The 20,452-nt window shown below is 48.4% G+C and overlaps 1 protein-coding gene across 3 annotated transcripts in view; it reads right to left on the bottom strand.

Moving 5' to 3' along the window:
* Positions 1-16,280: 16,280 nt before the first annotated feature.
* LOC311307133 (myosin light polypeptide 6-like) overlaps positions 16,281-20,452 on the bottom strand; it is a gene marked incomplete at its 5' end in the record, with an annotated part of 11,520 nt that continues 7,348 nt past the window's right edge. For all 3 annotated transcript variants that reach the window (XM_084435912.1, XM_084435913.1, XM_084435914.1), the window contains one exon: positions 16,281-17,468. In XM_084435912.1, the coding sequence (XP_084292038.1) occupies positions 17,440-17,468 (29 nt within the window). In that variant the 3' untranslated portion in view covers positions 16,281-17,439. The remainder of the gene's footprint in view (positions 17,469-20,452) is intronic.

Below are 20,452 nucleotides of genomic sequence, written 5' to 3'. Positions count from 1 at the left end.
AAGAGAGAGACAGAGACCGAGAGACAGAGAGAGAGAGAGAGAGAAGAGAGAGAGAGAGAGAGACAGAGAGAGAGAGAGAGACAGAGAGAGACAGAGAGAGAGACAAGAGAGAGAGAGAGAGAGAGAGAGAGAGAGAAGAGAAGAGAGAGACAGAGAGAGAACTAGAGAAGAGAGAGAGACAGAGAGAGAGAGAGAGACAGAGAGAGACAGAGACCGAGAGACAGAGAGAGAGAGAGAGAGAGAGAGAGAGACAGAGAGAGACAGAGACAGAGAGAGAGAGAGAGACAGAGAGAGAGAGAGAGAGAGAGAGAGAGAGAGAAAGAGAGAGAGACAGAGAGAGAACTAGAGAAAGAGAGAGAGACAGAGAGAGAGAGAGAGACGGAAAGAGAGACAGAGAAAGAGAGAGACAGAGAGAGAGAGAGAACATGACAAGGACATGTCTAGACATACGTGACAGTGAGAGTGGAGGCTAAAGAAGAGAAGTGATCTGTTGGGGAGATGAAGGGAAGCAGAGGAAGACGGATGGTCTAATAGAGGTCTGGACTGGAGACCGAGCTCTGGGGACGCGGGGCGAGGACCTGAATGAGATCAGCCCCGAAGACAGATGGACGCCCACTCAGCACGCCAGGGCCAGTCCTGCTGAGGACAGGGGAGGACAGGGGAGGACAGGGGAGGACAGGGGAGGACAGGGGAGGACAGGGGAGGACAGGGGAGGACAGGGGAGGACAGGGGACGAGACGCCGGGGCCAGCCCTGCTGAGGACAGGGGAGGACAGGGGAGGACAGGGGAGGAGACGCCAGGGCCAGCCCTGCTGAGGACAGGGAGGACAGGGGACGAGACGTCAGGCTTGTTCACCAATTACCCACTTCTGTTCCCCATCTCAGATCAACACACTAGATCAACACACTAGATCTACACACTAGATCTACACACTAGATCAACACACTAGATCAACACACTAGATATACACACTAGATCAACACACTAGATCTACACACTAGATCAACACACTAGATCAACACACTAGATCAACACACTAGATCAACACACTAGATCAACACACTAGATCAACACACTAGATCAACACACTAGATCAACACACTAGATCATCACACTAGATCAACACACTAGATCATCACACTAGATCATCACACTAGATCAACACACTAGATCAACACACTAGATCTACACACTAGATCAACACACTAGATCTACACACTAGATCAACACACTAGATCAACACACTAGATCTACACACTAGATCAACACACTAGATCAACACACAAAGTAAATGAATCTGTGAACTAGTTTGTGGTTGATGTGTGGTTAGTTTGTGGTTGCTGTGTGGTTAGTTTGTGGTTGATGTGTGGTTAGTTTGTGGTTGATGTGTGGTTAGTTTGTGGTTGATGTGTGGTTAGTTTGTGGTTGATGTGTGGTTAGTTTGTGGTTGATGTGTGGTTAGTGTGTGGTTGATGTGTGGTTAGTTTGTGGTTGCTGTGTGGTTAGTTTGTGGTTGCTGTGTGGTTAGTTTGTGGTTGATGTGTGGTTAGTTTGTGGTTGATGTGTGGTTAGTTTGTGGTTGATGTGTGGTTAGTTTGTGGTTGATGTGTGGTTAGTTTGTGGTTGATGTGTGGTTAGTTTGTGGTTGATGTGTGGTTAGTTTGTGGTTGATGTGTGGTTAGTTTGTGGTTGATGTGTGGTTAGTTTGTGGTTGATGTGTGGTTAGTTTATGGTTGATGTGTGGTTAGTTTGTGGTTGATGTGTGGTTGATGTGTGGTTAGTTTGTGGTTGATGTGTGGTTAGTTTGTGGTTGATGTGTGGTTGATGTGTGGTTGATGTGTGGTTAGTTTATGGTTGATGTGTGGTTGCTGTGTGGTTAGTTTGTGGTTGATGTGTGGTTAGTTTGTGGTTGATGTGTGGTTAGTTTGTGGTTGATGTGTGGTTAGTTTGTGGTTGGTGTGTTGTTAGTTTGTGGTTGATGTGTGGTTAGTTTGTGGTTGCTGTGTGGTTAGTTTGTGGTTGCTGTGTGGTTAGTTTGTGGTTGATGTGTGGTTAGTTTGTGGTTGATGTGTGGTTAGTTTATGGTTGAAGTGTGGTTAGTTTGTGGTTGATGTGTGGTTAGTTTGTGGTTGATGTGTGGTTAGTTTGTGGTTGATGTGTGGTTAGTTTATGGTTGAAGTGTGGTTAGTTTGTGGTTGATGTGTGGTTAGTTTGTGGTTGATGTGTGGTTAGTTTGTGGTTGATGTGTGGTTAGTTTGTGGTTGATGTGTGGTTAGTTTGTGGTTGATGTGTGGTTAGTTTGTGGTTGATGTGTGGTTAGTTTGTGGTTGATGTGTGGTTAGTTTGTGGTTGATGTGTGGTTAGTTTGTGGTTGATGTGTGGTTAGTAATGGCCGCTGTGTTACTGCGTGTGGTTGAGGTTTAGTTAAAGCTGGAGAGACCAGTGCCGGTGAGATGGTGACAGGTGATGTGGTCACGGTCCGGTGATCCCGCTCTGCTCGTCCCCAGACGGGCTCTTTACCGTCACACGGCTGGATCAGGATAAGCCACCGCCGCGGGCCATTCCTGTCCCCCCAGCACCCCCCCGGGGGGGGACAGCCCTCCTCTCACTCAGGAAAGAATTTAGGAACGACATCGCTTGAAGGAAAGAGATATCAGAGAGGAGAGAGTCTTATACTTACCTTTTAACGGTTGTAGCTCAATTAGTGATAGAAGTGATCATAATTATGATAGTTGATGATGTAACTGATTGAATAGTGCCTCCCACAGGTGTGTGAACGTACGTCGTTCTGCTCGTGGCCACGGTCGTGTGCGCGTGCTGCTTAATCGCTCTGTTCCAAACGCATCCCCTAAGATAAATGGTGTCTGTGGCACTTGGTATTCAAGCACAGCGGTGCAAATTGTTAACAAGAGTCTTTGATGTCTCTGCTAATACAGCCATGCTTTAGAAGAACGTAGTGATGGGTGATATGTCACGCATATATTTCACCTCGAATGCCCCCCCCCCTCCCCCCCGCCCCCCCCCCACCTCCCCCAAAAAACCTTGTGTGCTGCTATTTGCTCACCCATTCATTGATAGTCCCATGGCGCTGGTACTGCAGTATCTGATTCCCCAAAACAACGATCACAACAGACAAACAGATATCCCTGTCTGGGTCGGGTTTAATCTGGTCCTCCCGGGGTTACAGCTGCCAGCTCTTATAAGAGATGGTGGGAAAGGTTAAGTTATTTCACACGCTACTGTTAAAATGTCACCTCTCTCTCTGTGAGGACCAGAACCTGTATGAACTCCTCTCAAAGACACACACAGACCACAGCTGGGAAATAATGAGTCTTTTCCAGGAGAAAGAGGATCTGAGCATCTATGCTGCTCTATTTCTGAGGTTCTGTAGTCTTTTGGATTGTACACCTAAATCAGTAACATCCAATCCAATCCAACTTTATTTATAGAGCACATTCAAAACAACAAGAGTTGACCAAAGTGCTTTCCATTCCAATCAATACAAAAAACACAGTAGACAACACAATAGGACAATAGAAGCATAATGAAAGATGATAAAGAGCTACTGTGATACTTAGTATTAAAACGCCAGGGAAAACTAATGTGTTTGTAGGCGGGACTTAAACACTGGAAGCGTTGGCGTCTAATGTGGGGGGGGGGGGGGGGGGGGGGGCAGCTCGTTCCAGAGTTTGGGGGCAACGACGGCCAAGGCTCGGCCCCCCCTGGGCTTTAGCCTGGATTACGGGACGACGAGGAGCGACTGGTCAGCTGACCTGTGAGACCGTAGAGGGATGTACGGATGTAGGGTCAGCGAGGTAGGGTCGGGTCAGACCATTAGTCAGACCACACCACCAGAGTTGCTTCAGCTGGACAGAGCTAGACCTGACCACAGCGTTCATCTGTTCGTCCATTTGAAGCTCACTGTCCATGTCCACCCCCCCAGGTTGGTAACTATGGGCTTGACCTCTGACCCATGACCCCAGGGGCCCGGGGTCGGGAGGTCCAGTAGTCCCGGCGCTGTCGCATCTGTGTGAGAGCGATGTTGAAAAGAGATGAATGAAACGCTACAGTGATGAACTGGCTCTGACACTAACATAATTACAACCATGAGAAGACCAATTAGGAACAAGTAGCCAATTTGTTGTGCAGAAAGCCGATAGCTTTGCCCTATGAGAGGGCAGCTCGATGCTCGGCACTTGTTTGGTCTGTCAGTAAAACCCCCGTCCCCCCCAGAGTAGAGTCAACCTCTTCAATAAAGATTCTGTTTCCCACTTTGGGCCCGTCGGTCCCTCTACGGCCATGTTCCACACTGCTCCCCCAGGAAAGTTAAACAGCTACTTTTCTATTGTCTCCGCTCTAAGAGGTCAGTACATCACAGGGAATGAATGCTGACAGTTTTATCACCAGTGGAGCCACCGAGCCTCTGATAAAAACAAGACTTCATACCCCCTCACACGTCTCCTCGCGCTCGCAACAAAACCACCTCGCTTCATCAGCTCCATACTCCAGCATCCACACCCTCCCACCTTCCCATAATCCCCCTGGCCCTTGAGTTCTCTCTCCTTCTCTCTTTTCTCTCGCTTTCTTTCGCCCCGTTTTTGCCTCCACATCTCGGCTGGTGTATAAAATAACATCCTCCCACCCCTAACCCCCCCTCACACACACACACACACACATACGCACACACACACACACACACGCACGCACACACGCACACACACACGCACACACTCCCAGGTGGTGTTTACTTGAGGACATGGAATGAAAGGGGCCAGGCAGACACACAGACAGCCCCAGGCAAGGCCCCTGGGGACCCCTGCTTAGAAAAGCCAGCCTCCCAGCCTCCCAGCCTCCCAGCCTCCCAGCCTCCCAGCCCCAGAAGCAGCTCAGCGGGCTGCTGGTCGGCCTCTCTGCCTCTCTGCCTGGTTCACATGGAGCTCCGTCCTCCTGGGTCGTCACGACCCACAGTCCGGCCTCCCTCCTGACCACGCCACGCCCCCCACCGCGCCCACCACGCCCCCCACCGCGCCCGCCACGCCCACGCCACGCCCCCCACCGCGCCCGTCACTCTGATACTTCACCAACACCACCCAAAACTACGGACCATCAAATCATCCTTCGGCTATTCTGTGGTAAACACATTTATACTATAATACAATTTAATAATAATAATATTTACTATAATACATATTTACAATAATAATTACAAATTAATGTCGGTAGTTTTGAAAGCTATTGGTGTAATTTTGAAAATCAAAAGCGGCCCCATGTGTCTGTGGTCCGAGCTTCAGCGTGCGCCCGGGGGCGAGAAAAAACACTCGACCGAAATAATGAGCAGAATGACACATGCAGGGTGTGAATGGGTGTGAATGGGAGTGAATGGGAGTGAATGGGAAGCCACAACAACCTGGTCAGAGTCTCAATCAGCCGCCATGTTAACGTGGTATCGTCACGGACGTCGAGCACATCAATCTTACCTTTACAGGTGACAATGAACTGTTGTTGTCGTTTTAGGTTTGAGAAAGAACCGTCTCTCATTAAAACAGGAAACATATGGAGTGTAGATTGCCTCATTACTGCTGTCAAGCAAAGAGCTTTTCGAGAGGCCAGGAATACACTGCAGGGGGGATCGATTCAATTACTTTGCCTGTGAACTTGTAACCGCGACAATCGTGAATGTTGCCACGGAGCCCCTAGGATTTCAGATTGTAACCTGACCCGAACGCTCTGATCACTTCAGTTTCTCCACCATGAGATGGTTAAGCTGAGGAACCCCAGGAGATAGACCTAGCCTCGGCCCTAATCAATCTGCTTTAGAGTGGACAGGGAGGGACAGGCCTAACCGCTGGCCACCGGCACACTCCGCGCCGTGCGTAGGATCCGTGACCTGCATCTCATTTTCAGACCGACCCACGGACTCTGACTGACCAGAACCACAGCGGGGAACGCGGGAGTTTTATTGACGTGTGGGGAGAGAGAGCGCTGCTGGTTACCAGAGCAGAACCAGGCGCTTTTACTGACGGGACGAGTCAGAATCACAAACAGGTTTACTGCCCGTTATGGGAAGAGAACAGACACGGTCACATTTATATCTCTGCTACAGTTTCAGTCTCTCTCAAGACCTTTAAAAACAATAACATGTTTTAAATATCAGCCATTTTGAGGAGGAAAGAGGCGGAGCCAGAGTGAAGGAAGGGCGTGTCAGCAGGGTGGGGGGGGAGGGGCTGGTCGTATTCTGGGCCTGTCAGGGACGTGGGGGGGGGGCAGAGAGAGAGAGCGCCCAGCGAGGCCGGACCCCCAGACAGACACCGGCCCACTGATGATGACTGACGTGTTTGCAGGTTGGAGACGCTGGACCAGACTCAGTCCATCACAGACTTGGCATTTATTTTTGTTTGTCTCTCTTTGTACCTGGGCTGCCCCCCGGGCTGATGTAACAGTTGGTTGGGGGGCGCATTATAAATAAAAATAACATAACAATAACATAACAGACTTGGCATATCGTTTATAGAATAGTGCCATTTTTGGATCAGGATATATCAGGATATATCAGAACAGTATACATTTAGAAAAGACACTTTAAAATCAAGAACAAGTCGAAATGATGCCTTTAAAAATTATTAATACGGACTAGACAATTTACTAGTAATTTATACGCAAATGTATACTTAGGCCCTCATCACTTAGCACTTATATAAATGTACAGTCTTCGTTAATCAATTACCAATTAAAGTCAGACTTAAGTAAATGTCTTTTCCTGAGTATTGGTCAGTCAGACCAGGCGTGTTTGTGTCCACATGTCCAGATGAGTAAACCAATTAAACGTTGACAAACAAGCAGAGGTCCAGTTCCTGGTCAATATGTCCGCATGCAAATGGGAACCCGTCGCCTCGGAAACAACCACTCGATCGCATGCATATTAAACCAGACAAGATCATAAGCAACAAGTCAATAGCCCCTCGCTGACGCCCCTCTGGGTCCCTGTCCGTCCATCCTCACCCCCCAATCAGCCCCCCTGTGATCTAATCTGCAGCCAAGCAGCTCTGCTGATCAATATTGAGCCTGTGTGGTTATGTCCTTAATCTATCAGGAGGTCATAGGTCACACCCCAATCCATCTGTTTATCCTGTCGGGGCCTGTGAGCCAGGAAGGTGATGTCATCCTGTAGAAGGTGATGTCATACTGTAGTTCTCTGTGGCTCAGGACAAGAGGAATGAGCGGAGGTGTGTGGGATTTGTAGTTTTAGAAATAGGATAGATGTTTAGCATTGAGAGAGTAAGGGGAGATGTTGAAAGGAGATGTGGGTAGGTGGGTGGGGTTGTGGGGTTGTGGGTAGGTGGGTAGGTGTGTGGGGTTGTGGGTATTGTAGCTCTAGGAGTTCTAGGAGTAGGAGATGTAAGCCTTGGATGGAGTGTGTAAGTTATGATATTGAGAGGTGATGTGTGGGTATTGTAGTTCTAGGAGTTGGTGAGTGTGAGTGAACTACCGTGACACTAAGCTTGTGTTCAGTCAGTTCCACCCTTCCCCTAACACCTAAGTGTCTCTCTCCTGTGTATATGTGTGTGTGTGTGTGTGTGTATGTGTGTGTGTGTGTGTGTGTGTGTGTGACAGGTGAGGGCCAGTGCGATAGCGCAGGATGCAGACCAGAACTACGACTATGCGTCCAACAGCGTGATCCTACATCTGGACGTGGGGGACGAGGTGTGCGTCCAGCTGGACGGGGGGAAGGTCCACGGAGGGAACACCAACAAGTACAGCACCTTCTCTGGGTTCCTCATCTACCCCGACTGACCCCCGACCCCTGACCCCGACCCCTGACCCCGAGAGACACGCCCCCATCCACACCAACAAGTACAGCACCTTCTCCGGGTTCCTCATCTACCCCGACTGACCCCCGACCCCTGACCCCGAGAGACACGCCCCCATCCACACCAACAAGTACAGCACCTTCTCCGGCTTCCTCATCTACCCCGACTGACCCCGACTGACCCCCGACCCCGACTGACCCCCCGACCCTGACTGACCCCCCGACCCCGACTGACCCCCCAACCCCGACTGACCCCCGACCCTGCTGAGAGACACTGGAGGAGCTGAGGATGGACACACACACACACACACACACACACACACACACACTAGCTTTCTTGTGATCTATCTCTGACATACACAAATACAGACATACAGTACATACATAGACACACACACACACACACACACACACACACACATTTGAGTGTCTATTCCAGCAGTCAAAAAGGGTTAGGACTGAATGAGTGTCTTTGAAAGTTGAGTTGTATGTGTTGAACCAGTAATCATAACCAAGTGCATTTATTGACCCCTAGTGTGTGTGTGTGTGTGTGTGTGTGTGTGTGTGTGTGTGTGTGTGTGTGTGTGTGTGTAAATATGAATTTCATAGATGAATCATGCATGATGCTGCATAGACATGTCCTGTCTGTCACCTTCTGGCATGATACCAATAGTATTACTAGGACCATCAGTGTCTTCATTCTGACTGTGACCTGGGGGTTGCGTTTAGGGTTAGGGTTGGTTTAGGGTTGGGGTTGGGTTAGGGTTGGGGTTAGTTTAGGGTTGGGGTTATGGTTGGGGTTATGGTTAGGGATGGTTAGGGTTGGTTTGGGGTTATGGTTATGGTTAGGGTTAGGGTTGGGTTGGGTTAGGTTAGGGTTGGTTTAGGGTTGGTTTAGGGTTATGGTTAGGGTTAGGGTTGGTTTAGGGTTATGGTTAGGGTTAGGGTTAGGTTAGGTTAGGGTTGGTTTAGGGTTATGGTTAGGGTTGGGGTATTTCATTCTTAGTAAGGTGAATAGTATAACTACAGTAGGACCACCGGTCTGTTCATTCTGAGTGACCAGGATGGTATCAAACCTGAGACTGCAGGGTTAGGGTTAGGGTTAGTGACCAGGGTGGTATCAGACCTGGGACTGCAGGGTTAGGGTTAGGGTTAGTGACCAGGGTGGTATCAGACCTGGGACTGCAGGGTTAGGGTTAGTGACCAGGGTTAGGGTTAGTGACCAGGGTGGTATCAAACCTGAGACTGCAGGAGTGAAGACCACCATAGCCGTCAAGACCAGCATAGCCCAGCGAGCTAAAGCCAAGAACCATTCAAGCTTTCAACGTTTTTCATGCTGGAGAGACACCTCTGTCACGTCCTCTTGACTAAGAGTCCTGTCCGCACAAGACCTCTCTGCCCTGTCCAAAATCAAACACCCCACACTTTCAAAAGGACATTCCACTTGTGTTTCAAAATAAAAGTCCTGCTGTGCATAGTCCTGGGGGACAATATCAACTTTCAGATTCACATCCAACATCTGTGTAAATACCGTCCGACCCCGTGTTCCAGTCACGCCGGGAGGATACAGGGGAGAGGAAGAGCTTAGCGATACACAACACCATGAAACACACACACACACACTCACACACACACACACACACACACACACACACGGAAATGGCATCAAATGCGTGTTTCATTTCATGAAGCCATTTGTATTTCATGGATGTGAGTTGAGTTGTGACTGTGGGCTTCTGAGCCGACCGTTCCTACCAAGCCAAGTGCATTGATTCAACCCTATTGTGTGTAAATATGGATATCAGAATATATCAGCATAGGTGCACTGAAATATTCAACACATTCTGTTCTATCTAGTTCCTGTGTGAATTGTACATACGGTATATAACTGATATTATCCCTACGATCAGCGCATCATTCTGGGACATAAAGACATAAAACATCTGTACACAAACTGCTATGTGAACTTGAGATGATACACCTGAAATATATAGCAGGTTGGCTAAAGAATTACTATTAAAATACTCTATAACACCATTGTTTATTTTGTATTTACTGTTTGGTTTGGATTCGAGGTCAGGGGACTTGGGTATGGATTTGGGCGCCAAGCACTGTTTGTATTCTCTCAACTGGATAAAAAAACATCTATATGTGTCCACACATACACACACACACACACAAATACACACAAACACACCACAGATTGTGTATGCGATGCGATTAATGGCCTTGTTCAATTCATTTGAGTGGGTGTGACCACATGGCCCCTTGTGTGTGGGGTTGGTTGTAACAAGCCAGGGGCACGTGGACGTCCCCAGCCCGAGATCGAAGGCCGGACGGCTGGACTGGCTCCCTGCGCGCAGACATGGATTTCCAATATGTCTCCAGACGCGGCTTTACCAAGGAAACATGTTTGTATTGATCCAGGCTGATGATACACCAGCTCTTCAACATCCACACGGTGCCTTTAAACCAAACACAATCACACACAACATACACCCGGCTCTTCAACATCCACACGGTGCCTTTAAACCACACAATCACACACAACATACACCCGGCTCTTCAACATCCACACGGTGCCTTTAAACCAAACACGATCACACACAACAGCTCTGCCGTTAAACGCTACGCCGACCTGGTTTGGTGGTAATGTGTTTTATGGGCTGAAATATTTCCAGGCAATTAATAATTCTTTCATACTGGTCATAGACGATATATCTGGGGCTTTGCTTGAGAGAACGATGTCTCATTTCTCGTTACTCACGACTGGAGCTCTTTCAGAAAGCTACAGACATCGGTCATATTCTCATATGTACTGATTTTCATTTCAGTGTGGAATATTTGTTTGGACTATCACTTACAGCTTAACATGCTCTCCAGAACAAGCAGTTTATTGGATTGGATCAGGTCTGAACCTCTTCTGTCTTCCATCATTGTCAGTTACCCTTCACATCTGAAATTTGGGTCTAAACAGAAATATATACTACTGTTTACTCTACTATATACAATAATTGTATTAATGCTTAGATTACAAAACAGAGTAGCCTACCTAAGAAACAAAACTATATTTTTAAGACACTGTTCACCACCGCCCTTTTATGATAATGTGTCCCTTTAAATTATGAATGATCCAGATGGAGATATTTCCTCTTTGACAAACAGCCCGTTTGGTTCCTGTGTCTCCGGCACCAGGGAGAAGTCGGCTCTTTAATTAAAGAGGAAAGCTAACAGGATTGTGGGTCTGTAGCCGGTGGGAGTTGGAGGGGGAGGGGGGCAGGTCTGTCCATCCCTGCTCTCTCTCTCTCCGCTGCCAGGCTCCAGGAGAAAGTTAATTGGACGGGGAGAGGACTGGGGCTGCTTGCACCGGCGCCCATTAGCCATTCCCCCGTCGAACTCTGAGCCACGAGGATCACAGACTCACAAATAGGCAGATTAAAATAATCAATAGACTTCGCTTCAGATGGATACACAGAAACAAACACACACGCGCGTGCACACACACACACACACACACGCGCACACACACACGCGCACACACGCGCACACACACACACACACACACACACACACACACACGCGCACACACACAGTCATTAGCGGGAGATCTATCACCACTGGACTATGATACCTCTTCTCTCTCTCTCTCTCTCTCTCTCACACACACACACACACACACACACACACACACACACACACACACACACACACACACACACAGAAGCTAATGAGGGGAAATATTTCTGGTGGTAGTGAGGGGAATGAAAAGGTCAGGTAGCCGGTGACGCCGGGCGCTGGTGCCTCAGGTCTCCAGGCCAGATATTCCTGCACCTTGTCACAAGATCACACCCGCTCTCATTCTGCTGTACAGTTGGATTTAAGGGCAATAATGAATCAAGTTTGTGTGGTTTTAAAGGATTTTTAATAATAATAATTTGATCATTTGATATGTGATCATAAATGATCAGCAGCTTGCATGACATCAGAAGCATCCAGCATGGAAAGGTGCTGCGCTCTGTCCGTCCGTCTGTCCAGACTTGCCTCAGACGCCGTCGGTCTGAGTGACAGCGTTCATATTTGGCACGGATATCCGCAGGGGTCCCAGACTGACCATGACATGGATGGATTTTTGATGTATTTATGTTCTGGCTCATTACCTCCACCCCAGCAACAGCGCAGGGCGAGAGGTAATGTTTTCGGTGGCGTGTTTGTTCGTTTGTCTGTCTGTCTGTCTGCAGGTTTACGCAAGAACTACACGACCAATTTTCATGAAAGTCGTGGAGGGGTGTAGCATGGGTCAGTCGGTGGAGGGGTGTAGCACGGGTCAGCCTGGTGGAGGGGTGTAGCATGGGTCAGTCGGTGGAGGGGTGTAGCATGGGTCAGTCGGTGGAGGGGTGTAGCACGGGTCAGTCGGTGGAGGGGTGTAGCATGGGTCAGCTGGTGGAGGGGTGTAGCATGGGTCAGTTTGGTGGAGGGGTGTAGCACGGGTCAGTCGGTGGAGGGGTGTAGAATGGGTCAGTCGGTGGAGGGGTGTAGCATGGGTCAGTCGGTGGAGGGGTGTAGCATGGGTCAGCCGGTGGAGGGGTGTAGCACGGGTCAGTCGGTGGAGGGGTGTAGAATGGGTCAGTCTGTGGAGGGGTGTAGCACGGGTCAGTCGGAGGAGGGGTGTAGCATGGGTCAGTCGGTGGAGGGGTGTAGCACGGGTCAGTCGGTGGAGGGGTGTAGCATGGGTCAGTCGGTGGAGGGGTGTAGCATGGGTCAGTCGGTGGAGGGGTGTAGCATGGGTCAGCCGGTGGAGGGGTGTAGCATGGGTCAACCGGTGGAGGGGTGTAGCATGGGTCAGCCGGTGGAGGGGTGTAGCATGGGTCAGCCGGTGGAGGGGTGTAGCACGGGTCAGTCTGGTGGAGGGGTGTAGCATGGGTCAGTCGGTGGAGGGGTGTAGCATGGGTCAGTCGGTGGAGGGGTGTAGCATGGGTCAGCAGGTGGAGGGGTGTAGCATGGGTCAACCTGGTGGAGGGGTGTAGCATGGGTCAGTCGGTGGAGGGGTGTAGCACGGGTCAGTCGGTGGAGGGGTGTAGCATGGGTCAGTCGGTGGAGGGGTGTAGCACGGGTCAGCAGGTGGAGGGGTGTAGCATGGGTCAGCCGGTGGAGGGTAGCATGGGTCAGTCGGTGGAGGGTAGCATGGGTCAGTCGGTGGAGGGGTGTAGCATGGGTCAGTCTGGTGGAGGGGTGTAGCATGGGTCAGCCGGTGGAGGGGTGTAGCATGGGTCCGCTAACAACCCAGGGAATTCTGGAGCGGATCCGAATCACTGGGCAGATCCACAAGCCACCCAAACACATCCAGGCTGGCCATTCACTACACTTTTTCGAGTAGGATTACACAAAAGCTACCAGAAAGCTTTTCATGAAACTCGGTGGAGGGGTGGAGCATGGGCCAATTTAGAACCCATTCAATTTTGGCGAGAGCCGTGACACGAAATGCATTCAGGGGTGGAGGACTGTGCTCTGAGCACCATTTCTAGTTTTAAAATAGAATACTGATCTGAGCCGCCAGCCAATAGAAACACTGCTCTGAATAGAGCCCCGCCCCCAGTGTTCCAGCTGCCCTCTCTAGAATTATTCTACTGCTCATCAGCTGCAAGGAGCTGCAGCTACACTCAACTATTACCTCACACCAGCCCTGATAAACACTGAACTATTACCTCACATTAGCCCTGATAAACACTGAACTATTACCTCACATTAGCCCTGATAAACACTGAACTATTACCTCACATTAGCCCTGATAAACACTCAACTATTACCTCACACCAGCCCTGATAAACACTGAACTATTACCTCACATTAGCCCTGATAAACACTGAACTATTACCTCACCCCAGCCCTGATACTGAACTATGACCTCACACCAGCCCTGATACTGAACTATTACCTCACATTAGCCCTGATAAACACTCAACTATTACCTCACACCAGCCCTGATACACACTGAACTATTACCTCACATTAGCCCTGATAAACACTGAACTATTACCTCACCCCAGCCCTGATACAAACACTAAACTATTACCTCACCCCAGCCCTGATACACTCAACTATTACCTCACACCAGCCCTGATACAAACACTCAACTATTACCTCACCAGCCCTGATACAAACACTCAACTATTACCTCACCAGCCCTGATACAAACACTCAACTATTACCTCACACCAGCCCTGATACAAACACTCAACTATTACCTCACCCCAGCCCTGATACAAACACTCAACTATTACCTCACCAGCCCTGATACTAACACTGAACTATTACCTCACACCAGCCCTGATACAAACACTGAACTATTACCTCACCCCAGCCCTGATACAAACACTCAACTATTACCTCACCAGCCCTGATAAACACTGAACTATTACCTCACACCTGCCCTGATAAACACTGAACTATTACCTCACCCCAGCCCTGATACAAACACTGAACTATTACCTCACCCCAGCCCTGATAAACACTCAACTATTACCTCACCCCAGCCCTGATACAAACACTCAACTATTACCTCACACCAGCCCTGATTAACACTGAACTATTACCTCACCCCAGCCCTGATAAACACTGAACTATGACCTCACACCAGCCCTGATAAACACTGAGCTATGACCTCACATTAGCCCTGATAAACACTCAACTATTACCTCACCCCAGCCCTGAAACAAACACTCAACTATTACCTCACACCAGCCCTGATAAACACTGAACTATTACCTCACACCAGCCCTGATTAACACTGAACTATTACCTCACACCAGCCCTGAAACAAACACTGAACTATTACCTCACACCAGCCCTGATAAACACTGAACTATTACCTCACACCATCCCTGATACAAACACTGAACTATTACCTCACACCAGCCCTGAAACAAACACTCAACTATTACCTCACACCAGCCCTGATAAACACTGAACTATTACCTCACACCAGCCCTGATTAACACTGAACTATTACCTCACACCAGCCCTGAAACAAACACTGAACTATTACCTCACACCAGCCCTGAAACAAACACTCAACTATTACCTCACACCAGCCCTGATAAACACTGAACTATTACCTCACACCAGCCCTGATACAAACACTCAACTATTACCTCACATTAGCCCTGATAAACACTGAACTATGACCTCACACCAGCCCTGAAACAAACACTCAACTATTACCTCACATTAGCCCTGATAAACACTGAACTATTACCTCACACCAGCCCTGATACAAACACTCAACTATTACCTCACCCCAGCCCTGATAAACACTGAACTATTACCTCACACCAGCCCTGATACAAACACTCAACTATTACCTCACACCAGCCTCTAGAATTATTTTGCCGTTGTTCAGCTTTGCCCAACATTAGTGTGTTCTATTATCCAACCAATAGTAGTAGCTAGCTAGCTAGCAAACAATAGCCAAACCAAGCTATCATTCAGATGGGACTTTCCAAACACATCATGTCCTCTATGTTCTGGGGGGAGAGACGGGCAGATAATGGACTAAAGAGCCAATTACTGATTACAGGTATCAAGACTAGCAGATAAAGTGATTGGATGGATTAAACTGGAGTGATAGCAGATGTGTAGTATTTAGTTAGTTGGTGTCCATAGTGCTCCAACAGGTACCCTAACTATTATATAGGACTAGACAAGAGGAATATACATTCTCTACACAGAACTGACAAGAATCTCATTCAAATTGTTCAATATACTGTAAATACACCAATATCCTAATCATAGATGAAAATATAGGTGCTTGAACACTTGAGGGGGTTGAACAGCACAACTAATATAAAGGATGAGTTCTAGCTTGAACGTGTCCGGCAGAGCGAAGGGTTTCTACCACAACACTGCCCTCTTCTGTCCTTTTTGTGTAGTGCAAGTTCTTCCCATTTAGAAATCGACTGGTAACAGTTACCAGTAAGGATACCAGAAGAACTACTATGAAATCATACTTTTGTGGGGGGAAAAAGCACCAACATACAACTTGACTTCTCAGAAAATCTTTATTTAAATGAGGCAACAAATGAAGGGAGAATAAAAACATGGAAACAAATTGAAACCGTTGTGTTTTCTACCTCATGATTGTGTGTTTTCTACCTCATGATTGTGTGTTTTACCTCATGATTGTGTGTGTTTTACCTCATGATTGTGTGTTCTACCTCTTGACTGTGTGTTCTACCTCATGACTGTGTGTGTTCTACCTCATGACTGTGTGTTTTCTACCTCATGATTGTGTGTTTTCTACCTCATGATTGTGTGTGTTCTACCTCATGATTGTGTGTGTTCTACCTCATGATTGTGTGTGTTTTACCTCATGATTGTGTGTTTTCTACCTCATGATTGCGTTTTCTACCTCATGATTGTGTGTGTTCTACCTCATGATTGCGTTTTCTACCTCATGATTGTGTTTTCTACCTCATGATTGTGTGTTTTCTACCTCATGATTGTGTGTGTTCTACCTCATGATTGCGTTTTCTACCTCATGATTGCGTTTTCTACCTCATGATTGTGTGTGTTCTACCTCATGATTGCGTTTTCTACCTCATGATTGTGTGTGTTTTACCTCATGATTGTGTGTTTTCTACCTCATGATTGCGTTTTCTACCTCATGATTGTGTGTGTTTTACCTCATGATTGTGTGTTTTCTACCTCATGATTGCGTTTTCTACCTCATGATTGTGTGTGTTCTACCTCATGATTGCGTTTTCTACCTCATGATTGCGTTTTCTACCTCATGATTGTGTGTGTTCTACCTCATGATTGCGTTTTCTACCTCATGATTGTGTTTTCTACCTCATGATTGTGTGTGTTCTACCTCATGATTGTGTGTTTTCTACCTCATGATTGTGTGTGTTCTACCTCATGATTGTGTGGCTTCTTTAACACGCTTGGTTACTGTTCTGTAACTGCATAGCTGGCAGCGGAAGGAAGGGAGGACATTCCCAGCCAAAGCAAAGTCATAGCAACAGGTCCCCTACCACATCTCACACACATACACACACACACGCACACACACACACACACGCACACACGCCTGTAGATGTATTGCATTGATAAGAATGGCGTCTCAGTCTGAGCACAGGAAGTCTGGGAATGTTATTGGTGCATCTGGGAATGTTATTGCAGACGACACCAGCAGCACACAAGCTTCTAGTTACATGCAGGTTGGTCTTGGTTCACATACAACAGCCAGGACCGTTCTAAGCAGTTTATTTGCAGTTCTGGAATGTGTCTCTGTCCTGAAGATGGAGTCTTGGAAGATTCATCAGGTTCTAGAACCCATCTAGTTCTAGAACCCGAGACTGCAGTTTCAAAAGCAACATTCCATTCCAGAACTGTGAAACGGTCCTGGCCCGTATGTGAACCGGAGACACTGTAGGTCCGACAAGGCCAGAGTCATTCAGCATGGTCTATAACTAGGGAATGCAAAGGCACTTCTGAAAATAAAAGAAGTGATGATAATAATAATAATAACAACAACAACAGGGTGGGGAGGTGTGGTAGCTAACTGCAATAGGAGGGGTGTGAAACAGGGAAACAGGAAACAGGGTTGAAACGCAGGCCAGGAATGTTCTTCACCTTCACCCACTCATGACCATCCGGACAAGTTCTGTCAGAGAGAGAGAGAGGGGGGGGAGGGAGGGAGGGGGAGAGAGAGAGAGAGAGAGAAGGGGGGGGGGGGGTGAAAAAGACAAAAATTAGTCACCATTCAGGAAGTTGGGGACTGCCTTCAACTAACTTCTAACTTCTTCAAGACGGTGAGATGCGGTGTTTGATGGCCAATCTCTCTCTGTTTCCTGCTCTCTAGAAGGACAGGTAGAGGTCATCCCTCTCTCTAGAAGGTCAGGTAGAGGTCATCCCTCTCTAGAAGGACAGGTAGAGGTCATCCCTCTCTCTAGAAGGACAGGTAGAGGTCATCTCTCTCTAGAAGGACAGGTAGAGGTCATCCCTCTCTCTAGAAGGTCAGGTAGAGGTCATCCCTCTCTCTAGAAGGTCAGGTAGAGGTCATCCCTCTCTAGAAGGACAGGTAGAGGTCATCCCTCTCTCTAGAAGGACAGGTAGAGGTCATCCCTCTCTCTAGAAGGACAGGTAGAGGTCATCCCTCTCTCTAGAAGGTCAGGTAGAGGTCATCCCTCTCTAGAAGGTCAGGTAGAGGTCATCCCTCTCTCTAGAAGGACAGGTAGAGGTCATCCCTCTCTCTAGAAGGACAGGTAGAGGTCATCCCTCTCTCTAGAAGGTCAGGTAGAGGTCATCCCTCTCTAGAAGGACAGGTAGAGGTCATCCCTCTCTCTAGAAGGTCAGGTAGAGGTCATCCCTCTCTCTAGAAGGTCAGGTAGAGGTCATCCCTCTCTAGAAGGACAGGTAGAGGTCATCCCTCTCTAGAAGGTCAGGTAGAGGTCATCCCTCTCTAGAAGGACAGGTAGAGGTCATCCCTCTCTCTAGAAGGTCAGGTAGAGGTCATCCCTCTCTAGAAGGACAGGTAGAGGTCATCCCTCTCTCTAGAAGGACAGGTAGAGGTCATCCCTCTCTCTAGAAGGTCAGGTAGAGGTCATCCCTCTCTAGAAGGACAGGTAGAGGTCATCCCTCTCTCTAGAAGGACAGGTAGAGGTCATCCCTCTCTCTAGAAGGACAGTAGAGGTCATCCCTCTCTCTAGAAGGACAGGTAGAGGTCATCCCTCTCTCTAGAAGGTCAGGTAGAGGTCATCCCTCTCTAGAAGGACAGGTAGAGGTCATCCCTCTCTCTAGAAGGTCAGGTAGAGGTCATCCCTCTCTAGAAGGACAGTAGAGGTCATCCCTCTCTCTAGAAGGACAGGTAGAGGTCATCCCTCTCTAGAAGGTCAGGTAGAGGTCATCCCTCTCTAGAAGGTCAGGTAGAGGTCATCCCTCTCTCTAGAAGGACAGGTAGAGGTCATCCCTCTCTAGAAGGACAGGTAGAGGTCATCCCTCTCTAGAAGGACAGGTAGAGGTCATCCCTCTCTAGAAGGTCAGGTAGAGGTCATCCCTCTCTCTAGGTCAGGTAGAGGTCATCCCTCTCTCTAGAAGGACAGGTAGAGGTCATCCCTCTCTAGAAGGACAGGTAGAGGTCATCCCTCTCTAGAAGGACAGGTAGAGGTCATCCCTCTCTAGAAGGTCAGGTAGAGGTCATCCCTCTCTCTAGAAGGTCAGGTAGAGGTCATCCCTCTCTAGAAGGACAGGTAGAGGTCATCCCTCTCTAGAAGGTCAGGTAGAGGTCATCCCTCTCTAGAAGGACAGTAGAGGTCATCCCTCTCTAGAAGGACAGGTAGAGGTCATCCCTCTCTAGAAGGACAGGTAGAGGTCATCCCTCTCTCTAGAAGGACAGGTAGAGGTCATCCCTCTCTAGAAGGACAGGTAGAGGTCATCCCTCTCTCTAGGACAGGTAGAGGTCATCCCTCTCTCTAGAAGGTCAGGTAGAGGTCATCTCTCTCTCTAGAAGGACAGGTAGAGGTCATCCCTCTCTAGAAGGTCAGGTAGAGGTCATCCCTCTCTAGAAGGACAGGTAGAGGTCATCCCTCTCTAGAAGGTCAGGTAGAGGTCATCCCTCTCTAGAAGGACAGGTAGAGGTCATCCCTCTCTCTAGAAGGACAGGTAGAGGTCATCTCTCTCTCTAGGACAGGTAGAGGTCATCCCTCTCTCTAGAAGGTCAGGTAGAGGTCATCCCTCTCTCTAGAAGGACAGGTAGAGGTCATCCCTCTCTAGAAGGTCAGGTAGAGGTCATCCCTCTCTCTAGGACAGGCAGTTCTAAAGATTTGACCTGATGAATCTCCAAGTCTCCAGTTTGAGAACATAGAGAAATTCTAGAACTACAGACGTATAAACGGTTATAAAAGCGTCTTGGCTGTTGTGTGTGTGAGGCCAGCTGTAACGCCGTGGTCTGCCCAGCTGGTTATGCTGATGCATGCACGCTGACTAAAAACTAAAAGAGTCAACTAAATAACTAGTCAGGCTGAGCCCTGACTGGCAACCACCAACGTCACACCATCAGTGTGTGTGCGTGTGTGTGTGTGAGTGTGTGTGTGTGTTGTAGGACTAGGCAGGGAGCCTGGGTAGAGCAGTCCTCTGGTACCAGACGGCCGTACCAGAACTGATCCAGACATGATGTGTGGACCAGCATTGAGGAGAGACCAGGTGACACTGGATTGGTCAGATCCAACCCAAGCCAGAGTAGTTTGTGTCCTGCGTTGAAATGAACGCAAACAAACGCACTCCTGATGAGAACCAGCGAGGCAGAGTTTGTGTGTAGTCACAGTTAGACTTTCACACTCTCACAGCTCAGGAAAAGCTACCAGTAATTGAGGAAGGAAAAATGACTTCCTGTTATGTCATTTCCTCTCAACGGTATCAGCACCCCCATGGCCTGGTGGTGATCATGCCTATCTGTTTCCACACAGCGTGCTGTGGTGAGCTACTGGTTCACCCGGACCCTCTCAGCACGGTCAGCGAGGACAGGAACCCCTCCTCATTGGGCCTGGAGGAACACGCTGGGCTTTTCCTAAATAGAGGATTTTTTGGCCCCCAAAGAGGTTTTAGCCAGAACCAAAGGAAAATCACCAGTGTCAAAATGCTACAATTTGA

Source organism: Borostomias antarcticus (assembly GCF_949987555.1).
Source record: "Borostomias antarcticus genome assembly, chromosome: 3".
Classification (NCBI taxonomy): Eukaryota; Metazoa; Chordata; class Actinopteri; order Stomiiformes; family Stomiidae; genus Borostomias; species Borostomias antarcticus.
This window is presented reverse-complemented; position numbering and strand designations above follow the sequence as displayed.